Source organism: Colossoma macropomum, unplaced genomic scaffold, assembly GCF_904425465.1.
Source record: "Colossoma macropomum unplaced genomic scaffold, Colossoma_macropomum, whole genome shotgun sequence".
Classification (NCBI taxonomy): domain Eukaryota; kingdom Metazoa; phylum Chordata; class Actinopteri; order Characiformes; family Serrasalmidae; genus Colossoma; species Colossoma macropomum.
Genome location: NW_023494810.1, coordinates 14052369 through 14068063, shown reverse-complemented (window position 1 = coordinate 14068063; position 15695 = coordinate 14052369). Strand labels below are relative to the sequence as shown.

The 15695-nt window shown below is 38.9% G+C and overlaps 1 protein-coding gene across 2 annotated transcripts in view; it reads left to right on the top strand.

Annotated features, from left to right (window-relative positions):
• LOC118799292 (retinoic acid receptor gamma-A-like) overlaps positions 1–15454 on the top strand; it is an 89669-nt gene extending 74215 nt beyond the window's left edge. For both annotated transcript variants that reach the window (XM_036559039.1, XM_036559040.1), the window contains 6 exons: positions 854–995; positions 3403–3566; positions 4587–4763; positions 6790–6994; positions 8700–8858; positions 11044–15454. In XM_036559039.1, the coding sequence (XP_036414932.1) occupies positions 854–995; positions 3403–3566; positions 4587–4763; positions 6790–6994; positions 8700–8858; positions 11044–11369 (1173 nt within the window). In that variant the 3' untranslated portion in view covers positions 11370–15454. The remainder of the gene's footprint in view (positions 1–853; positions 996–3402; positions 3567–4586; positions 4764–6789; positions 6995–8699; positions 8859–11043) is intronic.
• The last annotated feature ends 241 nt before the right edge of the window (positions 15455–15695 follow it).

Sequence of the window (15695 nt, the reverse complement as noted above, 5' to 3'; positions counted from 1 at the left end):
CTCAGATATCATTTCACAGCTATTTCATGTAACAACTTTCTGTGCAGGAGCTTTCAGAGTAAACAATTCTGACTCAGTAAGTTTCTCTAGAGTGGACCATTTCATCACACCAAACCACTCTGAGCTACTCTGTTTACATCTTAACCACTTAATTGTGTAGAAATTTTTAAAAATCAATGGAATTCCCCTTTCAGTACATTTCTGGCTGTGACAACGAATGGAAGTAAAAAAGCTGGACCAGATGGAAACCTTTGTTTTAAATGGTCAAGTGCTGCACCCTAGTGGTGGAGTTTGTTACAGCAGTTACTGACAGTCTTTGGCTGTGATTCTGACACTTGCTCTATTTGGAACATAGATGTCCTACCAAAGAATCTGGAGGGCACAATTATAGCTCACCAGTTAATAATCTAAGTCTGACACACTGGGTCCCTTTCCAACAAGCACACACAGTTGAACCCGGTCAACCACTCCCTAAATCTAAATTAGATTTAACAGGTTTCAAAGGTTAAACAAGACCATCTTAGACTTTGCAGATAATACTACTAATAAATTGTATTCATATAGCATATCTTATACATTAAAATCCAGTGCAAAGTGCTTTACAACAGAAGAAGAAAGCACAAAAGAGCACGTTCATAAGAGACAAGGGTGAAAATGAAAATAGAATAAAAAATGTATTGAATTAAAGAAATAGATATTAATTGATGAGTAAATCAAGGAATTGCAGCTCAGCAAATGATGTAAAGCAATCGTTTGTCAGATGTAAAGCAAGTAAGCAAGTAAGTAAATCAATAAACAAACAGAGTATTTTTAAACTAGTCTTTTTTCTTGTCTCTCTCCTTCTCTTTCTCAGGGTTTCTTTCGCCGCAGTATCCAGAAGAACATGGTGTACACCTGTCACAGAGACAAGAACTGCCAGATCAACAAGGTGACCCGCAACCGCTGCCAGTACTGTCGCTTACAGAAGTGCTTTGAGGTCGGCATGTCTAAAGAAGGTGAGGAGGAGTGAATAATTCATTTAGTTCCCAGTGTTTTAGTAATGAAAGGTAGAAATGAACAGAAGCTCATGGAGACGCACACCTGCAAGGCTCTGAGATGTTAGCTTTTCTGTTTATTCCTTTACAGGTAAGAGAATCTAACCTGGGGCTGTCAGTTCTTAGATGATATTAGAAAAAGAGCTTACAAGGTCAAAGAAAGGGGTTCCCTGTCTTAACATCACTACTGGCATAGCAGGTGATCTGCACTGACTAAGAAAGAGAAAACCTGATGGAAAAGTATTTGTGTGTTTTTTTAAGTATTCTTAAGAAGAATAAGAAGAATATAAGTATACACTGATTGTTTCCAGCGTAACGTGCAAAGAGTAGGCACTGATTGGACGAGCCATTTTTCTACCACTCCACCATTCTAAACTTTGGAATCACTTGCCATTTTACCAATTGTTAGTGACTGTGCACTGCAGAGTAATACAATAAACAGCTTTTATACAGATTTGTATTATTATTAAAAACATCTAAACATTTAAACAGTACTGTAGACCATGTAACTCCAGAGATGGTGTCCTACACAGCCTGCATCATCACCATCAATCATAATGTGCTCCCACTGAGTGATAAAAGTCTGTGTGCCTGTGTTGAAGGGCCTGTATTTTTCATGTGCTTTAGTTTTGTTCCTCAGGGCCAACTAATGATGTTTGTTAACTACCAAAAACAATCATTCATTTTTACATGATCATCTTCCAAACTCTGTATATCATATACATAACTGAGCTCTGTTCTGATTGGCTGACCTGTGTTGTGCCTTGTTCGGAAAGCAGTCTGGGCTGAAACACTCCTTCAGTGTGAGTGGGCGGAGCTAAACTGATTTAGGCTTAATAGGCGGATATATGTAAATGCATTGGTTTTTGTGACATCACAAAAAAGAAAGAATTCAAAACAGGCTATTTCAAACTCTGTTATTACAAAAATTGAGGAAAGTTTGTTTTTCCCTGATATGGGACCTTTAATTCTGTATGTCACGCACTGGGAAAGACCTTCCTGCCATTAGCCACTGACTCTAGCCCTCTGCCAGAAGCATCCCACACTTTCCTTCCTCTCAGGATATCCACTCTGAGCTGAGGTCCAGCAGGATTTGTCTATTTATTTAATTATTTATTTATGTATTTGTTTGTTTGTTAGCCAGTACATGTTCTTTATTACTGTATGTAAGTGTTTTTTTCAATTATCTGTTCTTATTTTTGGAGATTTTTACTTTTACTGCTGGATTTCACAGTAAAATATCTTCCTTTTTACTTTTTCCACTGCTTTTTGCAAGATACTGTGAAGTAAACACCAGCTTTTCCATAATATACATACTAATATGATGCACTCTCACTAATAAATCAAGCAAATCACAGCATTTAACTTTCACTAAACCCCTACCCCAAATACTGACTGTCCAATCATAGCTTAGCAACTGTAACTAGACCCGAGCAGCTCTGACAAGCTGTCACAATTAAAGAAAATGCTATAAGGTTGTTTTTCTTTTAAAAAAGCAATTTCCTAAACTGAAACACAAAAGGAGAAATGTGGGATCATTAGAATGCAAATTTTTCACAAAACTTTTGCTCAACTGCCTTTAAAAGAAAGTACTTTTGTACTTTAAGTCAAGTAAAAATGTTAATAGAGCTCTTATATTTTTACATAAGTAATATTTTACCTAGGATGTCACTACGTTCACTCAAATACTGATTTATGTACTTTGTTTACCCGTATTTATTAACCTGTTTTTAAATTAGGAAAACATTGCACACATGCAAAACATGAGGGCATCCAATATTAGAATTGAAGCATAACTGGGGTTATCCATTACTTTCCCGGTTCACTGCTTAAAAAAAATGTCATATTTAGCTGATAAGGTCTGTAAATCCAAAATTATCCACACGTCCTTCTAATAAGACAATGCAGCTACTTTAAGTAGCACATTCATTTATTATAAGGTGTATAATGTCCATAGAAAAGCAGTGACTAATAGAATCGGATGCTCTGGAGCAGCCTAAGGTCACCATACCCAATGCCAAGGATGGTCTAGAGGGGTATTAAGCCTCCCAGCATTGGGCTGTGGAGCAGTGGAGCTGCGTTCTCTGGAGTGATGGAGCTCCATCCAATACCTTTGGGATGAGTTGGAGTGATCCAGAACTGTGCTCACTGTGAAACTGTCCTCACAGCAATGTTCAACATCTAGTGTAAAGCCTCACAGAAGAGTAGAGGTTGTTACTGCAGCAAAGGGGGACAATTTCACTATTAACATAGCAACTTTTGAATTGATCACCTGTAAGATGGCTGCAGATTTACTGTTACTGCTCTAAAATTGTGCTGATTGTTTGATATAGATAGTGAACCCTCTCACTCACTCTCTCTCCATCAGCGGTGCGGAATGACCGGAATAAGAAGAAGAAGGACGTGAAGGAGGAGGTGGTCTTGCCAGAAAGCTACGAGCTGAGTGGAGAACTGGAAGAGTTGGTCAACAAAGTCAGCAAAGCCCACAGAGAAACCTTCCCTTCACTATGTCAGCTGGGGAAATACACTACTGTGAGTCTCAGGGCTACAAATGGTCCTACACAGTCCACTGAGCTGTGTGTTTACAGATATTTTCACAAAAACATTGCATTTGAGCATGAAAAGCTGAAATACAGGGAGACAGTACAAAACCACAATGGGCAGCTGGCATTTTCAAGCTTTGTATAAGACATAAAGCTGGATAGTAACAGCTGTCATCATATCCAAACCAGATAACCGTGCTCGAATCTTTCATTTTTTATTTTTTAAATTATTTGAATACAGCTGCCCTTTATAATGTCTGCACATCTCATGATGAATGGACCAAAAGAAATGGTCCAAAATTCACGTTTTGTATTATAAGTCAAATGTTTGGACACACTCATGTAGACTGTTTTTAATAATCTTAAAGACATTAAATCTAAGAAATTCGCTTATATGCAAATGAATTTCTAAGACAAATACAAAATATATATATTCAGTACTGTACAAAAAATTTCAGGCACCTAAGCACATTTTTAAAATCATTTATTTTGGCAATAATTGTGTTTCTGTTTGTAAAACCACCACATATTATTAGAATAAATGCAAATAAACATAAATACTATAAAAAAAAATACAACGATTTCTAGTCCAAAAAGTAGTTGACATCTTGGGAGCTAGTTTGAAGAACAAAGTGTTGTTCCAGATTTCTCCCGAACCCCCCCCCAAACATCAGATGGATAAAAATCCTTTCTAAAATCCTGTTATATCCTGATAAAATAGTACAGAATAATCTACAATAGAAGATTTGGATTTTTATTGTCACTGTATTTTTCAATGTGTTGTTTCACTGCTTTGTTTTCACTGTTATTTAAAAATGTGGAAAGTAGTGAAAGGGAGGAAACCCTTCTGTGATTAGGTGTCCAAAACGTTTGACTGGATTGTGTACATTAAGTTTAAAAACAATTTCTGTAAAGTTAACATTTCAGACATGCAAGGTTTTGTTACAACAGTGACAAAGAATACATGTCTGTTTCACTGTGCCTCTTTCTTTTTATTTTCTCTGTGTAGAACTCGAGCGCAGATCACAGGGTGCAGCTGGATCTGGGTTTGTGGGACAAGTTCAGTGAGCTCTCCACTAAGTGCATTATAAAGATAGTGGAGTTTGCCAAGCGGTTGCCTGGCTTCACCTCCCTCACTATCGCAGACCAGATAACCCTGCTCAAATCTGCCTGCCTCGACATCCTGGTAAGAATTACTGCTCATACAGTATATAGTCTACACTCTCAGTAGGGCAGTACCCCTCTTGTCACTGGGGTGGTACCCTCAAGGGTACATCTTTAATCAGGGAACATAATTGTACCACAATCCACTGACTCCACACACCCCGTCTCCAGGCTTTTTATTGTTCTGTTTTAAAACATTAGGTTATGAAAAAGATACAAATACACCTGGAAAAACTTATTTAAGGTTCACAATTGGACCATAAAACCACTGCTGTACCACTTACATTGTTTGTACCTTGATAAACGAAAAACGTACTTACACAGAACCTTTATCTCTAAAAGTCTACAGTGTACAGAGACCACCATTCATTTATTTAATTACCAGTCAAAACAGCCATCAAGTACAAGCATAAAAACATATAGCCAACAGAAAATTGCACCGAAGCCTCAACAACTAAATCTAATATCAGATGTTTCAGTATTTACACTGAAAATGGTTTCAAGATTGTTGTAAGCTAATTATAAGAGTATTTAACTTGGTTATAGATTTTTTTTTGCTTGTTTTCTGAGATTTTAGTATCTCAAATGATCTCACTATTTTGACAGATCATTTTACTTGAAGCTAGAAATATTATCTGCCAGTATAGTGAGATAATTTGACTTACTGAATGTAATAAACTGAAAACAGTCTCAAAATGAGAAATATTACAAATATTAGACTAGATTTGAGATCATTTCAGCTGACAAGAAACAAGTTGTAGTGTGTCACTCTTTACCTTTATTCCAGCTTCCATTCTTTTCAGGAGAGTCACTTTCAGTTTCTCAAAGAAATCTGCAGACACACCTCCAAAGTTCAGTCTTAGAAGTTGGTTAAACATTTTCTGCTTCTCACCATCCAAGTAATCCCAAACACCAGCAGCTTCTTTGATTTGCAGATGTTTTTCTTGTCCTTTCTTGTTCTTTCACTTATTTATCTTTGCAAGTGTATTATATCTGATCTCAGAAATATCTCCTGAACTCATACCCGAGGCTTATGTTTAATTTTTTTGCGTAATTGTTTTGTGCTTTTTCACATAGAGAAAAAACCTGATTTAAAATGCAGTAAAAAAACATAAAATCAGTGGAACTCAGGGACAGACAGACAGATAGCTGTTTTAGGTTTCTAAAGTATTGATATTTTTCTTACAGTTGTTCTTTGTCATTTTTTCACATTTCATTATAAAATAATGATTGTTTTTAACATTATGGCATTTTTAAATACCTGCAATGATGCTAAGCCATAAAAAAATTAAAACCAAATACAAAACTAAAATAAAAATAATGACTGGGTAAATGTATTCATGCTCACTCACTGAGCAAGGTAACACATTTAATTTACTTGCTTCATATGTTTACATCATTTCAACATGAAGTAAATATTTTACATAAACATGAATACTGGAGTTTGCCTGTTCTCCCCGTGTCTGCGTGGGTTTCCTCCGGGTTCTCCGGTTTCCTCCCACAGTCCAAAAACATGCAGTCAGGCCAATTGGACATGCTAAATTGCCCCTAGGTGTGTGTGAGTGTGTGTGTGTGAATGTGTATGTCTGTCTGTCTGCCCTGCGATGGACTGGCGACCTGTCCAGAGTGTATCCTGTCTTCCGCCCAATGACTGCTGGGATAGGCTCCAGCACCCCACCGTGACCCAGAAGGATAAGCGGTTTAGATGGTGTGTGTGTGTGTGTGTGTGTGTATGTGTGTGTGTGTCTGTGTGTGTGTGTGTGTGTGTGTGAGTGAGTGAGTGAGTGAGTGAATACTGCCAAAAGTAAGTGCCTATTCAGTGCACTGAATAGATACCAGCAGTTAAAATATCGATCCAGTTTGGCATAATAACCACAAAGATAATGGAAAACACTGCTTTCAGTTTAAGAACTCATGCTCACCTATATGCATTCAATGCAGATAATATAATGCTTTATATGCCTCTTTCTTATTCTCCTCCTCTTCATTATCAAATGTCACTCTTTTTCACTGATATTCATCAGCACTCCTCCATGTTTTCTCCTCAGATGTTGCGGATCTGTACGAGGTACACTCCAGAGCAGGACACCATGACCTTTTCGGACGGGCTGACTCTTAACCGAACACAGATGCACAACGCCGGTTTCGGTCCCCTCACTGACCTTGTGTTCGCCTTCGCTGGCCAGCTCCTTCCTCTTGAGATGGACGACACAGAGACTGGTCTCCTCAGCGCCATCTGCCTCATTTGTGGAGGTAATGCAGTCACCCATTTCTGTTAAGTTTCACACACTGTAAACACTGAACTGCATGTAAAACACAAGTAGCACTAAACGTAAACTGATTAACAGCTGAGGGAAAACTTTATAGTGATGTTACATTTACATTTATTCGTTTGGCCGACACTTTTTTCTCAAAGTTTTTGCTGCTTGTTATCTTGAGTTTGAAGTTGATTCGTTTGTGTCAGAGTTCGTCTTGTCATGCATCGCTCAAACTGCCTATAAAATCTGCCTGCATGCTGAGATTTTGCTTATAAACAGAGTTGCTAGTTTGTTATAGATACCTACTCTTAACAAAGATGGCTCTTCAAGGGTTCTGTAGTAAAAACAATGGTTCTATATAGAGCTTTGAACGTTCAAAGAACCCTTTGCATGATTAAAGGGTTCTTTCCATCATTAAAGTGTTCATCAGATTAATCGAAAATTATCCAGTTGCATAAGAAAGGAAAAAACAGAAGTTTCCAATGCTAGAAATTATTAAATGCTATTAAAAGCTACAGCGAAAATGGGACTCTTAACAACCACCTAGAAGACCTGGTAGACTCCAAATCTGTCCTCATCACATAAACAGTGCTTAAAGCTTTCATCTTAGAGAGAGGAGAAAATCAAGCTCCTTTCTTGCCTCAGATTTCAGGTTTGCACTAGAACAGCAAAACTGGACATTTGAGATGTGGAGTTAAGTTTTATGGAGGGACCAGTGTAAATGGGTATCACTTTACTGTAGGGTTCTGTTCATAAGGCTACATAACACCTACATAAGCTTGCCATGACATCTGACATAACCCTACATAAATGTTCATAAATGCTTATTCCAATAGGTGTGATTTGCTATAAAGGCTACATCTGCCAATTTTGATCAAAGTAGTCTTTATGACAGATGAGATGTGTTGGAATAAGCATTCATAAACATTTGTGTAGGGTTATGTCAGTTGTCATTATAAGCTTATGTAGGTTATATAGCCTTATGAACAGTACCCAACAGTAAAGGGTTACCACAACTTCTAAGACTGAACTTTGGAGGTGTGTCTGCAGATTTCTTTGAGAAACTGAAAGAGAGTCTCCTAAAAACAAATGGAAGCTGGTGTGAAGGTAAAGAGTGACACACTGAAGACTCAAACAGCTGAGATTAGATTTAGTTGTTGAAGTTTCTGTGTAATTTGAAAAATGAGTAACCTGCACAAACAAGTTTACAGACAGAGGCTGTAGCCCAACTGTAGATAATTGGAAAGGGGCCACTATAGGACCACCACTGACCAGATATTATTTCAGTGGTGACCCATCATCAGCACACTGGTACATAGTCGTGTATATGGACTTTAAACACCTCAGTGACACTGCTGGGTTATCAAAAGCCTGACAACCAAAAATATCTGGCCAAGAATGGCTCTGTGGTCAAATACTAACCACTGATGAAGGGTTAGCGGATGGCTAACGTGCATGGAAAAAGATGACCTTTAGTTTTTAACTGAACATCTACAGTGTGTACCAACGAGGTATGTGTTTGTAATTAAGTGGCCAGTCATGTATTGTTGGTTACTGGATCCAGTCACGATTGGCCTGACCTGACTTCTGCTGTCCAGTCTCTCCTCTGCTGCCACTCTCTAGTCTCAGTACTTTTCTGTGATTGTTTGCTCACTGTTATTGACTCTCCACTCTCTCTTGGCTGTTTGGGGTTTGTTTAGACCGCATGGACTTGGAGGAGCCTCAGAGAGTGGACCGGCTACAGGAGCCTCTGCTGGAAGCATTAAAGATCTATGCCCGAAGAAGACGCCCCAACAAACCACACATGTTCCCTCGCATGCTCATGAAGGTCACCGACCTCCGAGGCATCAGCACTAAAGGTCAGCTCTCACCTGCACACACTCTGGATACCATGTGTGAAATGTACAAAATTTCTGTGCATATATTGCTGCAAGCTAGTGGTGGGCAATATGGCAAATCTTGTTAAAATATGTACATATATTTTAAAGCATTTTATGTTGGCAGTAAGTGTTAAATTAAATTAAATACAAATAAATACAAATAAATATAAACACAGTAAACAGTGAATTTCTTATTTTGAAAAAAGTAGTTAATCTTATAGTCTGGATAGAACAACACTTCTTGCTTCACTTCAACCATCACATAATAAATATTAACAACATAATGAAGCATTGATTAAATAAAGCAGGTATTGGATTATAACTACAAATAATACTGTTCTTCCACGAGGAGAAGTTCAGAAAGGGTTAAAGGAAAACATTAATATACATAAAAACACTATTCCTATATCATTATTTATATTCATTATAATATTGCTGTTTTTCTGAGCACATAAACACTTACTGCCCAAATGAAGATTGGAGTCAAGATTTTTCTCAGGTGCAGATTACAAATGATTTTTGTTTAATGTTTCACACACAGCACTGCACTAAATCCGATTAAACACGACTAATTATGCTCTTTTCTAAGTATTGACAATATCCACGATACACTCAGAAAAGATGATCATGATTAAATTTATCGTGATCATGATAAATATTGTCTGTTGCCCAGCCCTACTACATATAAGGCATATCTGAAAAACTATATCACGATATGTAAGCATCACTGTATACCACTATAGATACTACTGTACATTGTTGAGCAATAAGTATACAGTCAAATGCAAAAGTTTGGGCACCCCTGGTCAAATGACATGTTTTGTTGATGAAGTGAAAATAAGTTAGCACATCCTCTGCAGAGAACACATTTCTGCACATGTTAATGCACAGTTGAGCCCTTGCAACAAGCCCTTGCATCATGTTGAAATAAGCGTGTGGGGGTCCTAGAAAAGATGGCGTCTAGAAAGCAGTATATGTTGCTCAAAAATATGTTCAACATTAGTGGTGCTTTGACAGATGTGCAAACTACCCACTAATACCCCCACACCATGACAGAGACTGGATTTAGAACTTTATGCTGGTAACAATCTGGATGGTCCTTTTCTTCTTTGGCTCAGAAAACATGATGTACATTAGTCCATAACCATCTGAAAGGTTGTACATATTTCCACTGTGCATCAGTTCATTTCAGATGAGCTCAAGCCCAGAGAAGTCGGCAGTGTTTCTGGACATTGTTGACATAACACTTCCACTGTGCAGAGTACAGACTTAACTCACATTTGTGGAAGCAGCAACAAAAGATGTTTATTGACAACAGTTTGTCAAAGTATTGCCAAGCGCATGTGGTGATCTCCTTCACAGAGACATGTCTTTTTTAATGCAGTGCCATTTAACGGGTTGAAGAACACTGGTCAGTATGCAGTTGTGGTTTTTGGCCTCTCCCTTTATGTACAGAGATTTCTCCTGATTCCTGAAATATTAGATTTTTTGCTGATGCATTTTGGCAAAGTAGCGCGCTCAACCCATCCTCACTCATAAAGGACATAATTAATAACATTCCTAGCCCTAAATTTCTCCTGTCCCGACTTTTTTGCAATACGTTGCAGGCATCAATTTCAGAGTGAATGTGTATTTACAAAAACAATGAAATTGATAAGATAAAACGTTAAATTGACATTAAATTTCATTCAAAAACAGGTAGAAATTGAGTTATAAATCATTGCTTTCTGTTTATTTGCATTGTACCTACTGTCTTTTTTGGAATTGGGTTTGTAAAAGGTTGTGTAAAATAAAATAGAAAACGAAATAATTGATAATCAAAAAAGGCTGAAATGGTTTATGTATGTTTTTTCTTTGGAGGGGCTTAAGCTTACTCAGCCTACTGTTGATGTGCTGAATTTAACATACAGGGGAAAAATAAAACATAATATGCGGCCTGTGGAAAAAAAATGTGTTTTATGTTTAAGTTTGTTGCCTGTAGAGGATGTGTGAACCTATTTTCACACAAAACATGTAGTTTTACCAGAGGTATTCAAACTTTCACATACAACTGTAGCAGTGTTTTTCTCTGTTTTGTAAAAACAGCGACGATATTTATCCTGTATTACTAAATATTAATGTCATTATTAAAAGACCCATCCAATATCTCTTCCTGCGTTTGTAGGAGCGGAACGAGCCATCACGTTGAAGATGGAGATCCCAGGCCCCATGCCTCCTCTCATCCGCGAGATGCTGGAGAACCCAGAGGTCTACGAGGAGAGCAGCGACTCCGGGGAGAGTGCGGCCGCTGCCCCGCTACCGCCCCCTGCCATCCAGGCCATCAAGCGCGAGCGGGATGAAGATTCAGCCCCTGAGGAGGAGGACGATGAAGAGGACGAGTGCGGAGAGGAGGAAAGGGAGAGAGGCGGGGACAGCGAGGATGAAAGCTGGGGTCTTCTGCAGGGGGACGTGGGCGGGGCCAGGAAGAGCGCAACAGGCAGGGCGCAGTGATTGGTGGAGACTGTTGGAGGTGTGTAGGAGTGATTTATCATTAATAATTTATGTGGACAGCAAAACACCACAGCATTGGAACCTTTCTTCTGACAACATGCCTTCATACTCGTGCACATTCAGATGTACTCTTCAGTTTATATGCGTTCCACATGCAGATACCACCCCAGATTCCTTATGCTCCAGCCATGCTTGGAGTACAGGCAGCCATCCCTCCAGACTGGCGTAATATATGGACTGGCTCTGGAAGTTAATGACAGAACGATGAGACTGATAAAGTTCATTTTGATCATGAATACTGGAGTCTGAATGAGGTGAAAAGAAGCTGCCATTCCATTTTTTACATATTTGCGTATTTGACAAGCACAATTAAAAAATGTAGAGATGCCAAAAATCTTTAAAGGGCCTGTATTATGAAAATTCTCTTTTTTGATGAAAGAGTTTAATGTACTATGTAAACATCACTATGGTAAAACTACAGGACGGTAATGTGCTTTTTCAATCCATTGGTTTTGTAATTTTACAAAAAACAATGCATTTGCATACACTGTAAAAAATGGCTCGTCAAAATTACTTCATGTGGTGACAAGTAAATTAATTATATTCAACCTAAAAAATACTTTGATTAAGCGATTCTTTCAATGAATGTAATTTTGGGAGTTGAATAAAATTCAAAATTCGAAGTTCAGTTGCTTTTTTTTTTTTTTTAGGTGGAACTGACAAGCCATTTTTAACAGTGTACTCTATATCCACCTAATAAGCCCACAGCAGTTTCACATTATGTTTCTAAGTGTTTGTGCCCAAGCTGCTTTTTCAGTGAGGCACAGTGCAGGACAGCCAATCAGAACAGAGCTCAATTGCATATATCAGTCTTAAAGGCACAGCCTGTTTAATTCTAAGGGGTGAAAAGAGAGATTGGAAAATGGATTGTTTTTAATATGAGAATATCTTAAATGGACTTCTGGGGAAAAACAAATTATAAGAAAAATTCAGGATATCATCCTAAATAGACAAGTAAGCAACCGAAAACAGTGAAAAACTTCAATCCAGATGGTTTGCATTGCTTTTCATTTCATGTAACTTTTTCAGTCTTTGCACATATGCAGTTCTATTTATTTTTCTATGCATATGCCAACTATTTCCACCTGTGTTTTTTGCGTCATAATTACGATGTTACTTCGGTTCATAACTATATATCTTCAACTGGCAACTGGCAAGGCTGCATTTTAAGCTGAGTTTAGGGCCCCTTAGGGGATACTGAGGTTGGAGGGAAATATTTGAGCAGCATTCTTTTTCTCCAAATCATCACTCAAGTACTTCTTCTTTTCCTTTTGCAAGCTCTTCTGTCCACATTTAGTTCTGTTCTTTGTCAGAACTGTTTGTCAAGAAGCAATGTTAGTGTCAGAGCTTGATTTAATGAGACAACTACATCTGGAAAGCAGTTTGTGTTTGATTAATTTTTTTAGGAAAGAAATGCAGGATTAGTTTGTACTACGGTATCACTACCAAAGTAACTGAAACTGTCTAGGCGTCAGTTTAATATGGTGGTAACTGACCTTTCGCTAAACCCCTCCCCTAAATACAGACTGACAAATCGTAGCTTAGCAACTGTAGCAAGACCTGTGCAGATCTGACAAGGTTTCAGAACTTTAGAGTCAGGGGTGCAAGTCAGAGTTGAGTCTCGATTCTCTGATCTGTGAGTCTGAAATGGGTCTTCAGTCTCTGGGCTACAAATCTGAGTCTTGAGTTTCTGGTGTGTGAGTCCAAGTCATGTCTCGAGTCTCTGGAATGCTACACCGAGTCAAGTCTCTGAGATACGAATCCGATGCAAGTCTGAGTCGAGTCTCAAGTCTCTGCGGTGCAAGTCTGAGTTGAGTCTCTAGTCTTTGAGCTGTGAGTCTGAGTTGATTCTTCAGTCTCTGAGATGCAAGTCACCATTGAGTCTCAAGTCTTTGAGGTGTAAGTCTGACTCGAGTCTCTAGTGTGTGAGTCTGAGCCAAGTCTCTAATCTCTGGAGTATGACAGAGAGTCGAGTCTCAAGTCTCTGAGGTGCAAGTTCTAGTAAAGTCTCTGGTATGTGAGATTGAGTTAGGTCTTGAGTCTATGAGGTGCTAGTCCATGTCAAGTCTTGAGTCTCTGGAGTGCAAATACGAGTCGAGACTCAAGTCTCCAAGGTGTGAGTCCAAGTAGAGTCTTTAGTTTCTGAGGTGAGAGTCTGAGTCGAGTCTCGAATCTCTGAGGTGCGAGTCCGAGTTGAGTCTCTAGTCTCTGAGCTGTGACTCAGAGTGAAGTCTCAAGTTTCTAAAGTGCAAGTCCGAGTCAAGTCTTGAGTCTCTTGAGAGCGAGTCCAAGTTAAGTCTCCAGTCTCTAGACAGCAAAACTGAGTACTGAGTCTCTGGAGTGCAAGTGTGAGTGGAGTCTTGAGTCTCTGGAGTGCAACAGGGAGTAGAGTCTCGAGTCTCTGAGGTGCGAATGCAAATCAGGACTCGAGAATCTGATGTGCAAGTCTGAGTCAAGTCTCAAGTCTCTGAGCTGTGAATCCAAATTGAGTCTTTAGTCTCAGAGGTGAGAGTCCAAGTTGAGTCTCGAGTCTCTGGAGTGCGAGTCCAAGTCAAGTCTTGAGTCTCAGAGGTGAGAGTCTGAGTCGAGTCTTGAGTCTCTGGAGTGCAACAGGGAGTAGAGTTTTGGGTCTCTGGAGTGCGAGTCCAAGTCAAGTCTTGAGTCTCAGAGGTAAGAGTCTGAGTCGAGTCTTGAGTCTCTGGAGTGCAACAGGGAGTAGAGTTTTGAGTCTCTGGAGTGCAACAGGGAGTAGAGTTTTGGGTCTCTGGAGTGCGAGTCCAAGTCAAGTCTTGAGTCTCAGAGGTAAGAGTCTGAGTCGAGTCTTGAGTCTCTAGAGTGCAACAGGGAGTAGAGTTTTGAATCTCTGGAGTGCAACAGGGAGTAGAGTTTTGAGTCTCTGGAGTGCGAGTGCAAGTCAAGTCTTGAGTCTCTGGAGTGCAAGTCCGAGTCGAGACTTGAGTCTCTGAGGTGCGAGTCCAAGTCCAGTCTCCAGTCTCTAGACAGCAAAACCGAGTACTGAGTCTGTGACATTGGAGTCAAAATCAAGTCTTGAGTTGTTTTGTTTTCTATAACATTATTTGAAGCTCTGCGAGTTCCAGCAGCAGTTTTTTTTTCTTAAACTGAAATTTTTCTTGAAGGCTGAATCGTCTACATTTGCAATAGAAAACAGCACAAGTTAACAAACCAAGCTGCAAGGTTTGTCAGACACAGCAACAGTAACCAAGAGGGGAGGGGCTTAGCAGAGGGTCTATTAAAGTGTGTAAACGGTTCAGTTTTGCATCATAAGCGCTCAAACATTCTTCCAAAGGCGACATGATACGTCTGTAGTTCAGGGCAGACCAAACCTTTCACTCAGGGCAACTATATACAAGGACCAAATCATATCTGCATCCAGATCAGCCAGTCTGGCTGCCACAGTACTCCAAATTGGACATTGTTTCAGGCATGCATCCAATACGAGCTCAAAGCTGTATACACCAGCTAATACAATATTTCTTGCATAATTAAAGAACATTACTAGCTTTGTGCTACATTTTTGTATATTTACTCTGTTAAAATGCACTTGTATAATGAAAAATCTGAGAGTGCCTTACTGGATCATTCCCCAGTTCAGTGTGATGTCAGTCCATAAATCTGTTCTCATGAGCCATAATCATAATCGTAAGCATTATGAAAGCTTCATACCTCTTTATAGTGTTGGATGGACATGCAGTACATATAAATACACGCAAAGCTCTTCTTTATTTTGCTCTTCTGGTGCTGAAGTAGATTATGCAAGAATGCAGTACAGAATGTAATGCATATCCTTAATGGGACATAGCCATAAGGTTTGACATCTTATAGGGCTTGTGTACATGTTTGCGTTTGTGTGTTGCATGTTTAACTTGTGTGTGTGTGCACTATTTTTTATGTTAATGCTTAAAATTTGTCCCTACTGATTTGTATATTGTATGACTTCTATCTGTTTTCTGCAGTGTTTTCATTACGGTCTTCTTTACAATACAAAAGTATTGAGATTTTTGCTACTTATTTATTATTGCTCTTCTTTCCATTTGCAACTCAAACAGAGGCCAAATAGTTTTCTTTTGTTATAAACTGTCTTAAGATCCACAATGCAATGTCAGAGATTTTATTTATTTAATTTCCAGTCAAAACAGCTATGGGCCTCTTTACAAGCACCTGGAAGACCTGGTAGACACCAAAACTGTCCCCTTCAGATAAACAGTACTTAAAACAGACAAAAAAGAAGGACATTTGCAAATCAAA